At 43.7% G+C, this 21,426-nt stretch overlaps 1 protein-coding gene across 1 annotated transcript in view; it reads right to left on the minus strand.

The window, feature by feature from the left end:
- Positions 1-2,633: 2,633 nt before the first annotated feature.
- Positions 2,634-21,426, minus strand: part of DNAJC1 (DnaJ heat shock protein family (Hsp40) member C1) — a 380,649-nt gene continuing 361,856 nt past the window's right edge. Inside the window, exons 10-12 of the mRNA XM_082385490.1 lie at positions 9,691-9,739; positions 7,623-8,059; positions 2,634-5,175 (exon numbers count right to left, since the gene is read on the minus strand). Coding sequence (XP_082241616.1) covers positions 5,107-5,175; positions 7,623-8,059; positions 9,691-9,739 — 555 coding nt within the window. The 3' untranslated portion in view covers positions 2,634-5,106. The remainder of the gene's footprint in view (positions 5,176-7,622; positions 8,060-9,690; positions 9,740-21,426) is intronic.

Genomic DNA, 21,426 nt, shown 5'->3' on the forward strand with positions numbered 1-21,426 from the left:
ACAAACTTCTGGTTACCAAAGGGGAAAGGGGGTGGGTGGGGAGGGATAAATTAGGAGTTTGGGATTAGCAGTTACGACTGTATATAAAGTAGATAACAAGGTCCTACTGTGTAGGATAGGAACTGTATTCAATATCCTGTAATAAACCATAATGGAAAAGAATATGAAAAAGTATATATATATATGTATATGTATAACTGAATCACTTTGCTGTCCATCAGAAACTAACACAGCATTGTAAGTCAGCTATACTTCATTAAAAAAGACGACCCCCTCATTGCCACTCAAATCTTTGTCCATTTCATTTTGTAAAAGCAGGATTTCTTTTTAAACTCTACTAACCAAAGATGGGCTTAATTGAGTTTGAACGCCTGTAATAATCCAGGGCATACTGACCCTCAGGCTCCTGGCTTATGACAGGTGGTGAAGGCAAGAGGTGAGCAGTCAACCTTCCCTGCAGAAGAATGTCCTTTTGTTCATTCCTGTAGCAGTTCCTGAAGTGGGAGGACACGGAGGGCGTGAGGAAGGGAGCTGGACCCGCGGGTCCCTGCTGAGGCTGGAGGGTCTCAGAGCAGCCAGGCCAGGTGCTCAGGGGGGGGGAGCGGGAGGAGGGGCTGCCCTGCTCCCCCACTTCCCACCAGGGGAGGCGACGGCCCCGGGACTGGCCCCTGGCTCTCTCTGGACACACTGGTAGCTTCCCCCTGGGGATCTGATTGCTAACGTGGTTTCCCTTTTTCTGTCCTACATGAAGCCATTCTCTCTCTCCCCAGACCAGAGGGGAAAATAATTGCAGCCGTTCAGTTTTACAGCGTGTTAATTTAGCTCTCCGGTGAATCAAGTCGAAGGCTGAGGGCCAAGCAGTTTATTCAAACAGGAGGCTGGGACTCCTGCCAAGACAGTGGGGTGGCTTCCAGGCCGGCCGCGCCGTGATCCCAGCTACAGGTGGAGCTGCGGGGGCGGCGGCGGCGGCGGGAGGGGAGGCCGTGCGGCAAAGCGCTAAAGGGGGCTGCGGCCCGGGCAGCCGCGGGAGCGCACGGGGAGCCTGCCTGACGCTGGCAGGAGCCCCCCGGTCGGGATGGGCCCGACTCAGGTGGGTCCCCGTGCCCCCGGGGGCACCAGGGCTCAGGGTCAGCACAGTCGCTCCGTCCTCGCGTTTTCTCGGCCACAAGAGAGCAAAACGAACGCGGACGCCTCCGAGCCATCGGGGATGGGGGTGTGGTTCAGAGTCGTCCCCCCCCCCCATCCCCCGCCAGGGACCTCTGGGACCAGCCATCCTCCAGCAGCCCCTCACAGACGGGTGACCATGTAACGTGCAGTCCAGACTGGGTGCACGGAGACAGGTATAAACTGAGACTGTCCTGGGCCACTTGGGACCTGTGGTCACCCTGTGTGTATAGAACATCACAACTTAAACTGTGCCGTTTAAGTGTGAGAAAAAAACCTAACAACTACCCTACAGGTGGAAGTAGGGCTGTGGTAGTTGGTATTTTAAAGGGATGAGTTATCTACTTTCAAAAGGGGTGGGTGGACTTGGTGTGAGGGCAGGGCTGGCACATACCAAGAGGCAAGAGGCCTTTTTAAGGCGTCCGGAACATCGACTGGGGAAAGCTGCTTATGATTTATTCTAAAACTGAGATAGGAACCCAGGAGGAGACTCGGCCCATGGGGTCAATATTCCAGTCGAAACGGATCCCGTCTTGTGGGACGGGACGTTTGCCAGGCACACATGGGTCAGTCAAGGAGATAAGAGCGCAAGACTTCTAGGTGGTTCCTGAGCAAATGTCACGGAAGCACCAGGTTGTCCACTGGGAACCTCAGTTCTTAGTAACAAAGCATCGTGAGGCACAGCCAGGAAAGAACACAGGCCTGCCAGCCCCGCCGGGCCCTGGGCAGCGGGTGGCAGCACCTGGCCTTGAAGCAGCGTTGGCTGCTGGCGGGAACCTGCTAGAACAGTCAGGGGCTTCGTGAGGACACAGGAGGGAACGTGTGAATGGGCTTGAAAACCGGTGCCGTCGGTGGTGTGAAGAACGGAGCTGTAAGCTTTTGCCCCAGTGGAGAAAGTAAATGTCAGTCACTACAGGACAAAGGGCCCGGTTCTCTGGGAAGATGAGGGCAGATACCCCAAGCTGTGCGGGGCCGGGGGGCGCAGGTGGGCGGTGCGTGCTGGGGCCAGGCCAGTGCTTTCCAAGCCCCGCACGAAGAGACACCTCCTGCTGTTCCCTCTGCCAGGGTCTGAGTGGGGTGGGGACTCTGAGGTCGAATTCTGGGCCTCTTTTTGTCAGAGGCCAAGTCTGAGGATTCTCCTTGTACCACGTGGGCCCCTGGTGGGCTGCAGTCAGAGTAAACACTTAAGCAGAGGCCTGAGTTAACCTTTTTGGGTAAGGAACCTTTGGGGCAACTGGTGAAAGATGTGTACCCTCTCTCCAGAAAACCACACGTCCAAAAGAATAAAGACTTTGCATACCTTTGGCAGGGTTCCCAGACCACCGGGGTCTATACAGTGCCCAGGACTCCCGGGGCCCAGGCTAGGGATTCCTGCCTGTGAGGGACCAAATGAGCATGGCTGGTGGCCTGTCAGCCCTGCTACCTGCGTCTGCAGCCACTGAAAAGATGGTAACAGGAAGCCTGGATGGTCAGATAGAAAAAGAACATTTATTGTGTTCAACAAGCCAGATTATCATCGTAACAACCTATGCAGCAGCCGCCGTTATTCCCTATTTTTCCAGATAAGGAATCGAGACAAAGAGGTAAGACAAGGCACTGATGTCACACAGCTTGGAGGTGTGACTAGATAGATAAGGTCACAAGGCGGGGCTGAGGAGTGGGTTTAGGGAGCACTTCCCTGGGGCATCAGGAAGGAGAGGGGGGCCGTGCCTGGTCCCCATGTGACCTGTGTTGGGAACCCCTTTTGGAGGTGCCATTGCTTTCCCGACCGTGACCTCGCTCAGACCGAACCCCACGGGTCTCCTGTGTGCAGCTGAGCTCCTGAGCCCTGCCCCACCCGGCCCACTGGTCCTACTTCAACAAAACTCAGCAGCTCCAGGTCCCCCAAATAGGGGAGGCCACGCAGAAAGGGGCTGGTGGCAGGGACAGTCATCAGTAGAAAACCACGCTAGAAGACTCCTCCTTAGTGAGTGTGCAAAAGACGAGGTTGGTAGGCAAATAAGGGCATTTCATCCTAAATTGTACCTCTTAAGGCATCTTGGGACCCCTGTGGGGCTCTCCCCACACTGGAAGCCCAGAAATCTGGTCATGGGATTTGGGGGTGCATGCAACAGAAACCCATTTCAAAGTACCATAAGTGAAAAGGGTGATTTCATGGAAGGATGCTCACAGAATGTCACAGGCTGGACAACCAAGCTGTGTGACAAGCCTGACCCTGGACTCGGAGACAGGATGGACCCAAGGCCTGGAAAGCAGCCAGAACAACCCCTTCCTGATTCCCTCCATGCACCAGCTTCTTCCTCTGAGACGTCCCACACCAATGGGGAGTGGGCCTTGGCCCGAAGCGAATGCACAGTAATAACCTCATGGCCCCATTGGCTCCAGGAGAAAGTTCTGGGGCAGAAGCTGTTGGCTCTGGTGCCGCCCGTGACCGGCTCTTGTTTGTTCTTAGAAAGAGGCCTCCTGACATGCAGGCCAGGCGGCCTCTCCCTCCCCAGCTGCCTCCCCTTCCCGGCCAGGATGAGGCTCAGGGGGGCTGCTGCCCGAGGACTCAGTTCACGAAAACAGTGACTTGGAGCAGTTTCTCCACTGCTCTTTTTGACGTCGCAGAGGTGGCAGGTCCTCCACAGCATCAGAGGCGGGCCTACCTGGAGCCACGTGTGTCCTGCTCCGGCTGAAAGGTTACAGAGCCAGCGTGGCCGCTGCCACCCGAACCTTCTCCGGGAATCTAACCTCATTTCACTCCTTAGAGAAAAACGATGTCTTTATAGCTATTTTATCAGATCACCTCCCTGAAATGTGTTCTGGTGATCTTTTTTTTTTAATTTGTTTTTTATTTATTTATTTTTGGCTGCATTGGGTCTTCGTTGCTGCGCGCGGGCTTTCTCTAGTTGCGGCGAGCGGGGGCTACTCCATTGCGGTGCGTGGGCTTCTCAGTGCAGTGGCTTCTCTTGTTGTGGAGCACGGGCTCTAGGTGCGCGGGCTTCAGTAGTTGTGGCTCGCGGGCTCTCGAGCGCAGGCTCAGTAGTTGTGGCTCATGGGCTTAGTCGCTCTGCGGCATCTGGGATCTTCCCGGACCAGGGCTCGAACCCGTGTCCCCTGCATTGGCAGGTGGATTCTCAACCACTGCAGCACCAGGGAAGCACTGTTCTGGTGATCTTAATGGTTTTCAAGTTTAGGCAATTTGTACTTCAGCAAACTGCTTTCAGCCCTGAGCAAATGACAGATTTAAAAAGGAGCACTCAGCTGATGGTGATGGTTCAGTCAAAAGTAACAGCACAAAATAGTGATTTTTAACTTAGGTATTGAAAAGTGGGACCCAGTGTCATCAGATCCGAAAAACCTTGCCTATGTGTTGTCTGGAAATTCTATCTGTTGCGTATGCATTTCTACCAAACCATCCAAACTTAGAGTTTATTACTTATGTCCTTGTGCATTTAGACTTATTTTTTTCTACATACATATAACATATGCATATACATACAGTTAAGATAACCCCACACTACTCCCAGCCAGCTAGCTCAATACAAAGCTGGTTTTTTCTCCCAAATACTGGCATCCTGCTACTCGTTAGCTGGTGTGATCTTTGGTCAAAGAAACACATTAAGTTTTCATTCTTACACATTAGTTCACTCATATGTTCCTTCAAAATCATACATTTGCCTGACTGTTAGAAAGCACTATTCAGTTTGTTCCCCAGGAAATTAAACTTTGCAGTGATGAGAGAGAAAATAATCTATAAAATACCCAAATCTGATTTTTTCTCCTTTAACACAGTATTTGTTTAAACAATGTAGCACAACATTTATTTTACATTTTTAATTTTTTTTTTACTAAGGCACGTGACGTATAGAAATAGTGAGGTACAAAATGCAAATTTCTGCATAAGATTTTTAAAATAATCCTTTTGGAAAAGAAGGTAAACATCATCTTCCAGAAGATTCAGCTTTTAGCTTGTTTCTTCTTTTGGACCAGTTCAACCAGCAGCTTGTATCTAGCGATACAGTCTTCCTGGAGAGAGAGAGAGAGACAGACAGAGAGTTGACAGTTACAATCAGAGGGACCCTCGTGGGGTGAGCCTGCCGTGCCCAGCGCTGACCAAGGGCTGTCCTGTCCACCTGGAATTCCCTGGGTGCCCGGGCGGGAGGTGCGATGTGCACCCTGGGGGAGGGGCCGGTGGCTGCCGTCTGTGGGACGGAGACTTTGGTTACTGTGATGGTGACTTTCGACTCACCAGTGGCACTTAACATTTTAACATTTCACCGTTTCGTCACAACACATTACTTCAGAGAAACGAAAAACCTTGAGGCCCGGCCTCCACAACATCATTCTCATTATGGTTTGCCTCTCCCTGGGGGCCCCTGGGACCTTCCTGCGGTAGGGCCACGTCGGCCCAGCCCCACGGGCTACTGCGGGGAGTGTGCCCCGCTCTTCCTCCGGCTCGTGCCAGCCCTGCCGAGGTCTTCCAGCCTTCCACTCAGGCTACAGAACTAGCAGCTTCAGACGCCAGCTGCCTGTCGCTGTCAGCCCTTGGGGTGAGGACCCCTGATGAAGCAGAGGAAGGGCCTCACTGCTCTCTTGTTTATCACAAGGTACTTTCCATAATCCATTTCTGTTTCTGTTCAAAAACACCCCAAGGGCACTGTTCGCCTTCACTGACTTAAGGTCGCACGAGAACTGGTTTGTGCTCCGCAGCAGACGACTTTATCAGCGGCCCTGGGCAGAGAATGGGTGTTCATTCTCTTCCTGGGGTTTTGGCTTAGTAGTGTTCTGAGAGAATCTTCTAATAAGTGCCTCTTCTGCAGCCCCCAGGGCCACCTGCCTAAAGCGTCACCCTTTCCCTAACAGCCGAGCCGCCCGGCCGGCCCAGCGCTCTGGGGTGGGGGGATGCGGGGACCCTGGGCTCTGAGCAGCAGGCCTGCCAGGGTCGGGGGCCCAGCCCAGCCCCGTGTGGGCCTCAGGCAGAGGCTCCTCCTTCAGGCCCAGGGCTCCCAGCGGCTTGCGGGCCACTTCCAGGGAGTCGCCCTGTAGCGGGCGAGCCAGCAGGCAACCTCCCCTGGACCTGGTTCTGACGTGGAGGCTTAAGGGGAACACCTGCAGGATAATAAACAGTGCTGCTCATTCCTCCCTGAACCAGGAAGGTTTCCAAACCCCACGGCAATGAGTTTCTGAGTGTGCTATCCGCAGGAATCCACGGTTCCAGCTCCTTCATTTTAAGCCAGTGTCAATTCATCACACATGTAAATGCCTGTGTCCCGACAGACGCTAAAGAAATTCAGGGAAAATAATTACTTCTGGCAAACCAGTTGGAGGGGCTGGGAGGATCTGTGTTTCTCAAATAGATCAACTGCTAATGGTTTATTTTTCTCCCCGGGAATTCTCAACTTCCTCATTTTAAAGTAGGTGATAGATAACTAGACCTGTACGCACAGGGACATCCATGGCCACGAGCTAGATTTTCCGACATCGAATTTCAATTAAAAAAAAAATGTAAATGAACATCAGTGTACCCACAGGCTACTGAGTGATGGGCACAGAAGGCAAAGGAGACTGGTTCTTTTGATTTCTCTGTGTTCCTGGTGCCTCAGACGAAGGGTATGGCTACGAGGAAAGACGCCCAGGAGGCTGTCAGGAAAGGCTGGAGCTGAAAAGATCACACCGGAGGCTCTGCAGCTCCCAACTGTCGGAGCAGAAGACAGAGGCCGGACGGGGCCTGACTTCCCACAGGGGCTGTCCCTCTTCCCTCCTATCTGAGTTGGCATTTGGGAACTCTCTGCAGATGTGTTTAAATAGACACTAAAAGCTGTACACAGGGAGGAAAGGGCTACAGAGGACAAGCTGGATCCTGATCCTGAGGGCAACCTCTCCCTGACCCCGCCCCCAACATTGCTTCCAGCCTTTGGTCCACAGGTGCTACCGCTGAGTCCAGACAACTTACACGGCAGAACTGGTGACCATGGCGACGCCGGCCGCCACACGTGTTCCCCGGGTTAAAGAGCTGTGAAGCGCTGGAGGGGCTCGTGATTCTGTGGGAAACCACCTCCTTGCTGGCCGAAGAGAGCCTCCGCCTGCGAGGGGGCCCTGGCCCTGCGCGGCCCTCACGGCGACAAGGACGCTGCCCGGCTGTCCCTGCCCCGCCCCGCCCCCCGCCGAGCGAACGCTCCAGAAGGTTGGCGGGATTGCTGTGGGGGAAGGTTATGATCTATGCGTGGGGTTTTCGCTGAGAAAACATAACTGGTCTGTATAACGATTCAACTTGGAATCTTGACCTCATTTACACTAAGCAGTCGAGTGCAGATTCCCAGGCTCTCGGGAGACATCTAGTGGAAGGTAACTGGCAGGTAAGAGATGAGGCGGATAGAAAGACGCGTAGGAGGAGGGAAAGTCGGTGGACCCGCTGCGGCCGCGTCCGTGTGATCTAGACCCGCTCGGAGGCCTTCCTTCCCGGCGTCACCCACCTTACTCTTGGACGGGACACACTTGGCTATTTTGTCCCAGCGGTCAGAGGATCCCTTTGGGTACTGCTGTAATGCTAGCTCCAGAAGTTTCTGTTGGTTCTGAGTCCAGGGCTCCTCCGCGGCTCGCGCTCGCTCTCTCTTCTGGCTCTCGTCGTCGCTGGACTCGTGCTGTTCCGACATGTCGAAGTCCTTCTGCCTCTTTCCCCGGACCTTCTCCTCCGGCTCGGGCGGCCGGGCTGGCCTCCGCCTCCGAGGCCGGCTCTCCTCCGCGGCCTCCGGCTCGGCCTCCTCCTCGCCGTCCTCCTCCTCCTCCTCCCGCTCCCCGGCCTGCTTGGCCTCCTCCCGCTGGGTGATGATGTCGTCCGGCAAGGTCGTGGCGGCCTTGGGGGGCCTGGAGTTCTGGGCTGTGGATCTGAGTTCGGAGAGTCTGACCATCCCTGTGAGAAAGGACACACGGAGGGGAAGGGCAAGGTCAGTTCCGGTGACAAGAGTCAGGACAGCTGCCTTCACCACAGCAGACAGTGCGCTGGACATTTTGCATGTATTATATGCTTAATGTTCACACTATTCTATAAAGACAGCCATCGTGACCCCAACTGCACAGAGGAGGGAAGTCAGTCTCAGAAGCAGCAGAGGTGGGATCTGAACCCACTTCTGCCTGATCCCAAGCCTTTGTCCTTCCACCACTCTGAGGACTTCGGGGGCCTCCCAGGGCCGGGCTGCGATCAGAGAATGAGAAGGTCTCTTTGAGAGGGGATAAGTGGCTACTCTCGAGGTACGGAAAGATGTTCTTCAGAATCTAGGGTGGTTACTAATTCCACGAGCGCAAGTACAGTGAATCCGTCAGACCTCCCGCTGGGTTCACTGCCTGCATGGGGGACCCGCCCCCCCAGCCAAGCTGCTTCCTGTGCCACCGCGATGCCTCGCTTGACAGAAAAGCACACGCCCCCTGCCACCCACAGGGGTGTTCAGCCACGCGTTTCCCACCCTGCTCACACACTCCCGACCCCTCCGGTGCTCCAGGAAGATCTGTCCGCGCCCGCCCCCCCCCCCACCGCCCCGCCTTTTCAGGAGCAGGTTTCTGGAGACTGTGTCGGAGGGGAGCGTCTTTCACAGAAGCACGTTGCGCGCTTGGGCCTCCACACGCAGACCAACAGCCGCGCTGGTAGGAGAGCAGTCTGGAAATGCCCTCCTCGCTGGAGCCCACAGAACCGCACGTCCAGCCCTCTCCAGGGGAGACGTTTCGAGATCTCAGGGTTTGCTGGTCCCTAGTAGGTTACATCGAGTACAGGGGCCTGTATTTACGTGGAGTTGGAAGGTTTAGGAGGCATTTTCTTCTTGCTTCCAAGCAAAAAGTATGGGGACTTGAACAAAATTCCACTTAGTCTTGGAGGAAATGGATTTTTTTTAAAAAAATTATTTTATTTTTGGCTGTGTTGGGACTTCGTTGCTGCGCGTGGGCTTTCTCCAGTTGCGGAGAGCAGGGGCTACTCTTCGTTGTGGTGCGCGGGCTTCTCATTGCGGTGGCTTCTCTTGTTGCGGAGCACGGGCTTCAGTAGTTGGGGCACGTGGCCTCAGTAGTTGTGGTGCACGGGCTTAGTTGCTCCGTGGCACGTGGGATCTTCCCGGACCAGGGCTCGAACTCGTGTCCCCTGCATTGGCAGGCAGATTCTTAACTGCTGCACCACCAGGGAAGTCCCTGGAGGAAATGGATTTTGAGAAACATAGATTCTTGGAGAAGCTGCTTGGTCTGTCCTGAAGGATGCTTTGTGCGTGTGGTGGCAGTGGTGGACAGTGTGGGGAAATGGCGCAGACTGGCTTTCCCCTGCGTGCCCTCCTCCCCACCAATACTAGAGAAGAACAAGGTTTTTACAGTTCTTCAAACTTATTAAGTACATCTTAGCATCACTGTGTGTGCAGGGCTGCATTGGCTTATGGGTGCTTGTAATTCGATCCCTTTCACAGAGATGACCAGTAGAGTCCATTGGGCAAAACAAGTTATTATAAAAAGGGATTTATTTTGAAGGCACGGCTTTAGATTAATGGGATGGAGTGGGTGCTGACTCACCTGGGGAGCAGGAAACTGAATCCTTCAGTTGCTTGGCTTTGGTTGTCACCTGTTTCAAAATATAAAAGCAGAGAAAATCTGACTTTCCATATGTCTACTGTCGGTCAAGTGACCTCTTTCATAGAAGGTCCATGTGAAGGAACAGGGTTTACTGAATCTTAGGCCTGGATGGACCCTCAGTCATCAGTTCAGTCCATTTTTTTAACCAACGTGGAAATTGAAGCCCAGAGAGATTAAATGAATTACTCCAAAATATCCATCTAATCAAGTGGCAGACTCAGAACAAGAATTCAGATCACCTGATTACAGCCCCATTATACAAGGCTGTCTGTGAAGATGTACTAGTTTCCAGAATCACTATACAAACACGGCATGTTTTTTAGTTAGGATTTCCTGAAAGAGTATCTTTCTTCAGTGGAGAATATGATACCAAGGGGTATTATGAACAATGGGGAAATTTACTCTTAAGCTAACGATGTTATAACATAAAAGTCTTTCTTTTCTTCGCATCCCAGAAAGAAACCCTAAGAGCACCAAGATTGACACTAGCGGAAGGACCTCTTGGTGGAGTAGTAGATGGACCCAAGAACCATGAGACATTTACATACACAAGTGTGGATCCACAGAAATAATGTTTTCTTTCTTCTCTATAAATGGTATTATATTATACGTCTCACCCTTTAGCTTGCTTTTTTAAATTTAATGATGTCTTGGAGGTCTATAGATAGATTTCCCTTTTTAAAACTGAGATAAAATTTGCATAGAGTGGAATGTACAGAGTTTTAAATGTACATTTCAATGAGTTTTGACAAAAAAACCCCCCATGCAACCAACGTTCTAATCAAATTATAGAAAATTCCTGTTACCCTAGAAAGTTCCCTGTGCCCCTAAATCCATCTCTACCCTGCCATAGACAACCACTGTTCTGATTTCTATTATATATATTTTAAACAGGAGATCAAAATTAATTAACAAAAATTAAAGTTGGATAGTTAACTGCCCCAATGCACTTATTAAACAAGCCATCCCTTCTCCATTTATTTAAAAGGTTAACTTTATTAAAATTATGTTAAAATTACATTTCATTGTATACATGTAATACATACTTTGTATTCTATCCCCGTAATCCGTGTAAATTCTTGAACCAACATTTTGCTGCTTTAATGAAATTTGAAAGGAAAACCTCAGAAAGCATGCTCTAACATCCTCAGAGCTCGGAGTTAGAGCTCGTATTCAGTTTTGGTTCCACCTCTGATTAGCTGGGTAACCTTGAGCTATTTCCAATCCTCTCCCTCTCTCTCATGTATTACCCTCTGTAATATGTGGATAAAACTGCTAATAACCTTTTGTCTGGTAGGGATGTTTTAAGTTTGAAATAAGCTCTTAGCATGATACCTAGCAAATACTAGTTAAAGGCTTATATTTACCTATTATAATTGATGTGGATCATTTGTTTTCCATTCATGCAAAAGGGCAGAATTAGAGAAAATATTTAAAGCTGCTTAGAAACACTCTTCAATTTTATTCCCTCTCTGTGGATGACCTTGCTTCATATTTTATGGGAAAAAACTTAAAAGTTATCCAACATGAGCTTCCCTGACTTGCAACTTTCCCAACTCAAATTTCTGATTGCACCACCATATATCTTTCCCACATTTTATATAACCTACACATATCCTCTTGTATATTTTGAATCATCTCTGCATTACTTACAATACCCGATACAATCTAAATGCTATGTAAATAGTTGCCACTGTGAAGCAAATTTGTGTTTCGCTTTTTACAACTTTCTGGATTCCGCCCCCCCCCCCCCCGCCCCACCGCCCCACCACCCCACCAAATACTTTCCATCTGAGGTTGATTGAATCTGTAGGTGTGGTCCCGACCATACCGTGGGGCTTCCCTCTGTAACTGCCATTAAGTGTCTTATTTAGACGTCTCCTAGCTCCTGAAACTAAACAACTCCCAACCTAAACTCATCAACTTCTCTGCTTTCCCTTCCTTTTCCTAACAGTACTATCATCCCAGTCACGTAGGCGCAAAACCAAAGAGCCAATTTTTGGACTTTTTTCTCCCTCCCCAACCAGCTGCCGCGTTCTTCACAATACTGATCCCATGTGTTCCCGTCTCTCTCAGATCTCCACCACCTGCATTAGTCCTTCATTCTCTGACTGAATTAATATAACAGCCTTCTAACTGGTCTACAACTTATTTATTTGCAGTTCCCATGGAATAATATCCCTAAGGCAGAGTTCTGATCAAATACCTTTCATGGCTCATCAATGACCATACAACAAAGTGTTCAATTCTTAACCTGACGCACAAGGAAATCCACAATCTGATCTATTTTCTTTCCTGTGTGCATCCTTCCTTTCAGCGAACTAAACAATTAATGCTCCCCAGATGGTCAGAAATTCTCTACTCTGTACTCTTGGCCATTGTTAACATTTGCCTTAAATGATTTTCTTTTCTTCATCAAACCTCTCCTTAAATATCTATCCGTCCAGAGCCAAATCATCCTTCAAGATACTTGCAAGTGTGACTTTCTCCTTGAAGACTTCCCAGATGTCCACCACCAGGACTACCAAGTCTGGTGACAGTACCTCTCCTCTCTCAATTTCTACTGTATTTTTAAAGATTCTATATTTTTACATCATAATACAATAAAATTACCTTTTCCTCTTTTGCTGCACTATGAATTTTAACACGTTTATAGATTCATGTAACTATAGGATACACAACCTACATATAGGATATGGAATAATTCTTTTTTTTCTCCTGCATCTTGTTTTCTTATTTAACAAAATATTTTGGAGATTATTCCAGAATAGTACACAAAGACCTCCCTTGTTCTGTTTCTTAAAAAACAGCTTAACTGAGATATAATTCACATACTGTACAATTCATCCACTTAAAGTGTATAATTCAGTGGTTTTTACTAAATTCAGACATGTGCAGCCATCATCGTGGCCAACTTGAGAACATTTTCATCACTTTGAAAAGAACCCCCCATATCCTTTAGCTATCATTCTCCATCCTCCTCATCCCACCCCATCCCTCATCAAGCAATAAGCAACTACAAATCTCTGTCTCTACAGATTTCTCTATTCTGGACTTCCATATGAATGGAATCATATAATATGTGGATTTTTGTGGCTGGCTTTTTTCACTTAGGGTAACGGTTTCCAGGTTCATCCAAGTTGTAGCATATATCAGTACTTTATTCCTTTTTATTGCGGAATAATATTCCATTGTATGGATATACACATTTTGTTTATCCATTTATCAGGTGATAAACATTTGTGTTGCTTCCATCTTTTGGCTATTATAAATAATGCTGCTATAGCTATAAACATTCGTGTATAAGTTTTTGTGTGGGCATATGTTTTCATTTCTCTTGGGTATATACCTAGGAGTGGAATTGCAGAGTTATATGGTAACTGTGTTTAACTTTCTGAGGAACTGTTGTACTGTTTTCCAATATGGCTGCACCATTTTACATTCACATCAGCAGTATACGAGTCTTCTGATTTCTTTACATCTTTCCTAAAACTTGTTATTATCCAACTTTTTGTATTATCCCACATCCTAGTGGATGTGAAGTGGTATCTTGTGGTTTTAATTTGCATTTCCCAAATGACTAGTGATACTGTACATTTTTTTTTTATTGTTTATTGGCTGTTTGTATATCTTCTTTGGATAAGTGTATATTCAGATCCTTTGCTCATTTTTTATTTGGGTGATTTGTCTTTATTGTTGAGTTGTAAGGGCTCTTTATATATTCTGGATACAAGTCCTTCATCAAATAAATGATTTGCAAATATTTTCTCCCACTCTGTGGGTTGTCTTTTCCCGCTCTTAGTGGTGTCCTGTGAAGCACAAAAGTTTTAAATTTTGATGACATCCACATTTTTTTCTTTTTCTTTTTTTTTTTAGTTGCTTGAACTTTTGGTGTCCTATCTAAGAAGCCTTTTGCCAAATCCAAGGTCATGAAGATTTACCCTTCTGTTTTCTTCTAAGAGTTTTATAGTTTTAGCTCTTACATTTAGGGGAATATTGCAATCTTAACAATGTTAAATCCTCTGATCCATGAACAGGAGATATTTTTCCACTTACTTTGATCTTCTTCAATTTCTTTCAACAATGTTTTGTAGTTTTTAAAGTTTGTATTTTTTGTTAAATTTATTCCCAAGTATTTTATTCTTTTTGATGCTATTGTGGGTGCAATTATTCTCTTTATTTCATTTTCAGGTTGTTCATTGTAGGTATATAAAAATAAGACATTTTTGTATATTTATGTTTACTGCAATCTTGATGAACTCATTAGTTCCAATAATTTTTTAGTTAATTACTTAGTATTTTGTATACATAAAATCATGTCATTAGCAAATAGGGACAGTTTACTTCTTCCTTTTCAATCTTATTTCTTTTTCTCAGCTAACTGCCCTGGCTAGAACCTCATATAATGTTGAATAGAAGTGGTGAGAGCAGACATCCTTGTCTTGTTCTTTATCTTAGCAGGAAAACATCCCCTCTTTCACCAATAAGCATGATATTAACTATGGGTTTTTAGTAGATGTTCTTTATCAGGTTGAGGCACTTCCCTCTTATTCCTAATTTGTTGAGTGTTTTTATCATGCAGGGATGTTGAATTTGTTAAATGCTTCTATTGAGATGATCTTGTTTTTTAACTCTATTGATATGATTAATTTACATTAATTGATTTTCAGATATTGAATCAACTTTGCATTCTTGGGATAAATCCCACTTGATTAGGGTATATAATTATTTTTATAAGTTGCTGGATTTGGTTTGCTGTATTTTGTTGAGAATTTTTGCATCCATATCCATATGAACTATTAGTCTGTAGTTTTCTTCTCATGTCTTTGGTTTGGTATTAGAGTAATACTGGCTTCACAAAATGTGTTGGGAAGTATTCATCCTCTTCTATTTTGGGGAAGATTTGTGAAGTTTTGGTATTCATTCTTCTTTAAATGTTTGGTAGAGTTCAGCAGTGAAGCCATCTGAGCCTGGGCTTTTCTTTTTGAATAGTTTTTTTGTTTTTTGTTTTTAATTACTAATTCAATCTCTTCACTTGTTATAGGCCTATTTTGATTGTCTATTTCTTCTAAACTTGATTCAGTTTTATTTGTTTATGTCTTTCTAGGAATTTGTTCATTTCATTTATATCTATTAGAAAAACAGGTATCTAACTTCTTGGCATACATTTGTTCACAGTATTCCTTTACAGTCCTTTTTATTTCTGTAAGGTTGGTAGTGATGTCTCTTTTTTCATTTCTGACTGTATTGAGTCTTTTTTCTTTTTTTGTCAAACTAGTTAAATGTTTGTCAATTTTATTGATATTTTCAAAGAATCAGCTTTTGGATTCATTGACTTTTCTCTATTTCTTTTCTAGTCTTATTTCATTAATTTCTGCTCTACTTTTTATTATTTCCTTTATTCTCCTTCAAGTTTAGGTTGTCATTTTCCCGTTGTCTTAATGTGGAAGATTGAATTATTGGTTTGAGACCTTCTTTCTTAATAAAGGCATTTACAGCTATAAATTTCCCTCTACGAATTACATTAGCTGCATTTCTTAAATTTTGGTGTGTTGTGTCTTCATTTTTCATTTGTCTTTAAGAATTTTGATTCCCCTTGGAATTTCTTCGATTCATTTGTTGTTTAGGAGTCTGCGGTTTAATTTAGACATATTTGTTGATTTTCCCAATTTCTTCCCTGCCACTGATTTCTAATCTCATTTCTGTGGGATCAGAGAATATACTTTGTATTATTTCTATCCTTTTAAACTTATTGAGGTTGTTTGATGGCCTAGCATATGGTCTATCTTGGAATATATTTCATGTTTACTTGAAGAATGTATATTCTGTTGTTGTTGGATGAGGTGTTATAGAGATGTCTGTTAGATCTAGCTGGTTTATTATCATTCAATTTTTCCTTGTTAATCTTCTGTCTAGTTGTTTTATCCATTATTGAAAGTGGAGGCATTGAAGTTTCCAACTCTTATGGTTGAATCATCTATTTCTCTTTTCATCCATCTCAGTTTTTACTAAATGTATTTTGGTGCTCTGTTATTAGATGCACATGCTTTTAACTGTTATATTTTCCTGGACTGGCCTTTTAATAATTATAAAATGTTCCTCTTTATCTGTAGTAATTTTTTTGTTTTAAAGTCTACTTAATCTAATATTAGTATAGCCACTCCAGCTTTCTTACGATTGCTATTTGCATGATATCTTTTTAATATCCTTTTACTTTCATTTTATTTCTATCTGTGAATCTAAAGTGTGTCTCCCGTAGACCACATAGAGATGAATCATGATTTTTTTTATCGTGTTGGATAATCTCTCTTTTGATTGGATTGTTTAATCCATTCACATTTAGTGTCGTTGTTGATATAGTTGAATTTGATTTCTTTTAACTTTTAATGTCTTTTTTGTTCCTCTATTCCTCTATTATTGTTTTCTTTTGCATAAGTGAATATTTTCTAATGTAGCATTTTAATTAATGATTTTTTTTTTTTTACTATACTTTATTGAGTTTTGTTTTTTTTAAGAGGTTGCTCTAGGGTTTACCATATACATCTTAAGACAGTCAGCTTCAGATTTATACTACCTTAATTCCAGTGATATACAGAAATATTACTTCAATATAGCTCTATCCCTCGGCCCCCCCCCCCCCCATTTTTTGGCCATGCTGCGTGTCTTGTGGGATCTTAGGTCCCTGACCAGGGATTGAACCCAGGCCTAACCACTGGACTGCCAGGGAATTCCCTAGCTCTATTTCCTTTACCCCCATACTGTAGTATGGCCATTATACATATTGTATCTATTCATGTTACAAACCCAGTAATATTCTTATAATTACTACTTTACCATCTGTAATGGTTTACTCAGCCCCATACAGCTTTGTTCCCACCCACCTCCTTTGTGCTGTTATTGGCAAATATATTAGATAAATACTACCTTTCTATATGTTACAGGTCTGACAGTAACATATATCTATTATTTGATACAATTGCTTTCTAAATCAGTTAAGAAGAAAACATTTATTAATACTGTCTTTCATAATTACCTTATTACCTTTACTGGTGTTCTTTTTCATGTGGATTCAAATTACAATCTGGGGTCACTTGCTTTCAGACTGAAGAACTTCAGTTTTTGTTATCTTGAAAATTTTTTATTTTGCATTCATTTTGATAAATAGCTTTGCTGGATGTAGGATTTCTGGTTGGCAAGTTTTTCTTTGAGTACTCTGAATATGTTATTACACTGTCCTGGCCTACGTGGTTTATGCTGAGAAGTAAGCTGTTAATCTTATTGGTGTGTGTTGGGGGGTTCCCTTGTTAGTCACAAGTCATTTCTCTCTTGCTGCCTTCAAGGTTTTCTCCTTATTTTTGACTTTCAGCATTTTTATTATGATGCATCCTTTGTGGATATCTTTGAGCTTATCCGACTCAGAATTCAGCAAGTTTCCTGATGTATATAGGTTAGCTTTTTTCAATATATTTGGGAAATTTTCACCCACCATTCTTTGGACTTTTTTTCCCCTCCTTTCTCTCTCTCCTCTCCTTACTCCCATTATGCATATGTTGGTGTGCTTAATGGTGTCTCATTTTTCTCTGAGGCTCTGTTCACTTTGCTTCTTTTGTTTTTCTCTCTGTTCTTCAGCTTGAATACTCTCTGTGGAGCATCTCTAGTGAATTTATTTATTTATCTTTGGCTGTGTTGGGTCTTTGTTGCTGTGTGCGGGCTTTCTCTGGTTGTGGTGAGCAGGGGCTACTCTTCGTTGCGGTGTGCAGGCTTCTCATTGTGGTGGCTTCTCTCGTTGCAGAGCACGGGCTCTAGGCATGCGGGCTTCAGTAGTTGTGGCACGCAGGCTGTAGACCGCAGGCTCAGTAGTTGTGGCACACGGGCTTAGTTGCTCTGCGTCATGTGGGATCTTCCTGGACCAGGGCTCAAACCCGTGTCCCCTGCATTGGCAGGCAGATTCTTAACCACTGTGCCACCAGGGAAGTCCTCTAGTGAATTTTTAAAATTTCAATTATTGTACTTTTTAACTCCAGAATTTCCACTTGGTTCTTTTATTTCTTTTAAAATAATTTCTATCTCTTTATTGATATTATTTGTCTGATGCAACACTGTCATTATATCTTCTCTTGTTTCTTTCATCATTGTTTCCTTCAGTTCTGTGAACATATTCACAAGGGTTACTTTGAAGTCTTTTTCTGTGAAATCTGACATTTGGTCACTCTTATAGGGCAGCTTCTGTTGCCTTCTGTTTTTCTAACGTACGGGTCATATTTTCCTGTTTCTTTTCATGGCTCATTATTTTTGTTCAAAACTGAACATTTAGATAATATATTGCAGCAATTCTGGTTAGTGATTTTTCTCTCGCCACACCCTTCCCCAAGTTAAGGTCTGTCGTTGTTATTTGCCTGTTTATTTAATGGATGGCTGGATTTATCGAGGCCTACGCCCCTCTGCCCCCTACAGCATTAAGCCTCTGATGTCGCTCCTCAGGTACTGCAGGTATGGGTATCCCCAGTCATCTTGGGATGCTAGTGGTATTTGTAGGACTCTCTTCCTCTCTTTACCTGACCACACCCATTAATAAACTACATTAACTGCTGGCTTATGCTTTATTGTTTACAAAATGCCCCAGGGCATAAATTGCTCTACGATCAAATCAAATCAAATCAAATTGTGGCTCCTTTGAAGGAATGGTTTCTGAAGGCAATGTTTGATATTTATTCTGACTCCTGGAGGACTCCTCCTAGAGAAGGAGTTATTATCCATGAGTTGGTTTGAGAATACATGGTTAGTTATTCCTTGTACTGACAGAGAATTCTGAATACAATACATGTCTTCCTTGGTTTATGATGGAGTTACAGCCCAATAAACTTTCAACAAGTTTCAGTAAGTTGAAAATGCTTACAATACACCTAACCTACTGAACATCATAGCTTTTAGCCTAGCCTACCTTAAACATGCTCAGAACACTTACATTAGCCTAAAACTGGACAAAGTCATGTAACACAAAGCCTATTTTATAATAAAGTATTGAATATCTCATGTAACTTATTGAATACTGTACTGAAAGTGGAAAAAAGAATGGTTGTAAGTATATCAGTTGTTCACCCTCATAATCACTTGGCTGACCGGGAGCTGCAGCTGCTGCCACTGCCCAGCATTCTATTTCTTTCCTATAGATCTAGATAACTTCAATTACATGGGTGTCAGTTTGCTTTTTTTTTTTTAAAGGTATAATTGACAAATAAGATTATAAGATATTTAAAGCGAACTACATGATGATTTGATATATGTATACATTTAAAAGGATTCCCCCTATTAAGTTAATTAACGTATCGATCACCTCATATATTCACTTTTGTTGTTGAGAACATTTCAGTTCTACTCTTTTAGCAAATTTCAATTCTATAATACAGTGTTATCAACTGTAGTCACTATGTTATACATTAGATCCTCAAACCTTATTCAACTTACAACTGAAAGTTTGTACCTTTTTACCAACCTCTCCCTATTTCCCCCATCTCCTAGTCCTGGCAACTGCTTTTCTACAGTTTTTCTATGAAGCTTGACTTTTTTTTGGCTGAATAATACTCCATTTTGTGTGTGTGTGTGTGTGTGTGTGTGTGTGTGTGTGTGTGTGTGTATAAACACATTTTCTGTATACATTCATCAGTTGATGGACACTTAAGTTGTTTCCATACACTGGCTGGCTGTTGTGAATATTGTTGCTATGAAATTGGGAGTGCAGATATCTCTTTGAGATAATGATTTTGTTGCCTTTGGATATATACCCAGAAGTGGGATTACCGGATCATATAGTAGTACTATTTTTAATTTCTTGAGGAACCTTCATACTGTTTTCCATAGTGGCTGTACAAGTTTACATTCCCACCAAAAGTCTACAAGGGTTTTCTTTTCTCCACATCCTCACCAGCATGTTATCTCTTGTCTTTTTCATAATAGATATCCTAACAGGTTTGAGGTGATATCTCATTGTGGTTTTGATTTGCATTTCCTTGATGATTAGTGATGTTGCGCATCTTTTCATATACTTGGCCATTTGTAGGTCTTCTTTGGAAAAAACGTCTATTTAGCTCTTTTGCCCATTTTAAAATTGAAATTTTTTTTTTTTTGGTATTGTGTTGTGTGAGATCCTTGTGTATTTTGGATATTAAGCCCTTATTGGATATGTGGTTTGCAAGTGTTTTCTCCCATTCCATAGGTTTTCATTTTGTTGATGGTTCCCTCGCTGTGCAGAAGCTTTTTAGTTTGATGTAGTACCACATGTTTTATTTTTGCTTTTGTTACCTTTGCTTTTGGTGTCAAATCCAAAATAATCAACACCAAGACTAATGTCAAGGGGCTTACTCCCTATATTTTCTGCTAGTTTTATGGTTTCAGGTCTCATGTTCAAGTCTTTAATGCATTTTGAGTTAGTTTTTGTGTACAGTATAAGATAGAAGCCTGGTTTTATTCTTTTACATGTGGCTGTCCAGTTTTCCCAACACCATTTATTGAAGAGACTATCCTTTTCTCATTGTATATTCTTGGCTTTGTCAAGAAAAATAAACCAGTGGATTTATTTCTGGCCTCTCTATTCTGTTTTTCATGCCAGTACCATACTGTTTTGATTACTATCACTTTAAAAGTTGAAATCAGAAATGTGATCCCTCCAGGTTGTTCTTCCTTCTCAAGATTGCTTTGGCTATTTGGGATCTTTTGTGGTTCCATACAAATTTTTGGACTATTTATTTCAGTGAAAAATGCCATTTGAATTTTGAGAGGGTTTACACTGGATCTGTAGATTGCTTTGGGTGGTATGGACATTTTAACAATATTAAATTCTTCCAGTCATGAACACAAAATATCTTTCCATTTATTTGTGTCTCATTCAATTTCTTTCGTCAGTGTCTTAAGAGTTTTCAGTGTATAGATCGTTCATCCTCTTGGTTAAATTTAAAACTAGCACTTTATTCTTTTTGATGCTATTGTAAATAGAATTAATTTCTCTTTTTGATAGTTTGTTGTTGGTGTACAGAGTTACAGATGATTTCTGTATACTGATTTTGTAGCTTACGATTTTACTGAAATAGTTTATTAATTCTAACAGTTTTGGTGGAGTCTTTAGGGTTCTCTATATGTAATATCATGTCATCTGCAAATAGAGATGACATTGGAGGTGACATAGTCATCACCAAATTTACTTCTCTCTGATAGATATAGATGACTTGGATGATAACATGAGTGCCAATTTAGTCATGAATGTTTAGTATTACTTCTCTCACCTATTCTATAATGAATTTTTCAGTTACTCATTCTGCTTTTATATCATGTGCAATTGTAGACGGTATGGTCTCTGTCTGACTTAATGGAGATTTATGACTTTTTGCTAGCCTCCTTTTGGGAGAAGACCTATAGGTCCATACAGACAAGACTTCTCTTCTTCCTCAGTATGTGAACAAATAATACTGTGGGCTACTGGCTTAGGTGGGCTTTTGGATAACACTACCCACATGTGTATTAACAGTTACATGGATTGTAGAATTGTAGGGAAATTTGTTTCATCATGTTCTGATTCCAAGCAGAAAATACTTTATAATCCTTCTTCTTAATGTAGTTATGCCTAAAGCTATCTTTAAAATTCTTATGAAACGGGGGCTCTATGATCAAATCTGGGATATATAG

Source organism: Balaenoptera borealis (assembly GCF_965194805.1).
Source record: "Balaenoptera borealis genome assembly, chromosome: 3".
Taxonomy (NCBI): domain Eukaryota; kingdom Metazoa; phylum Chordata; class Mammalia; order Artiodactyla; family Balaenopteridae; genus Balaenoptera; species Balaenoptera borealis.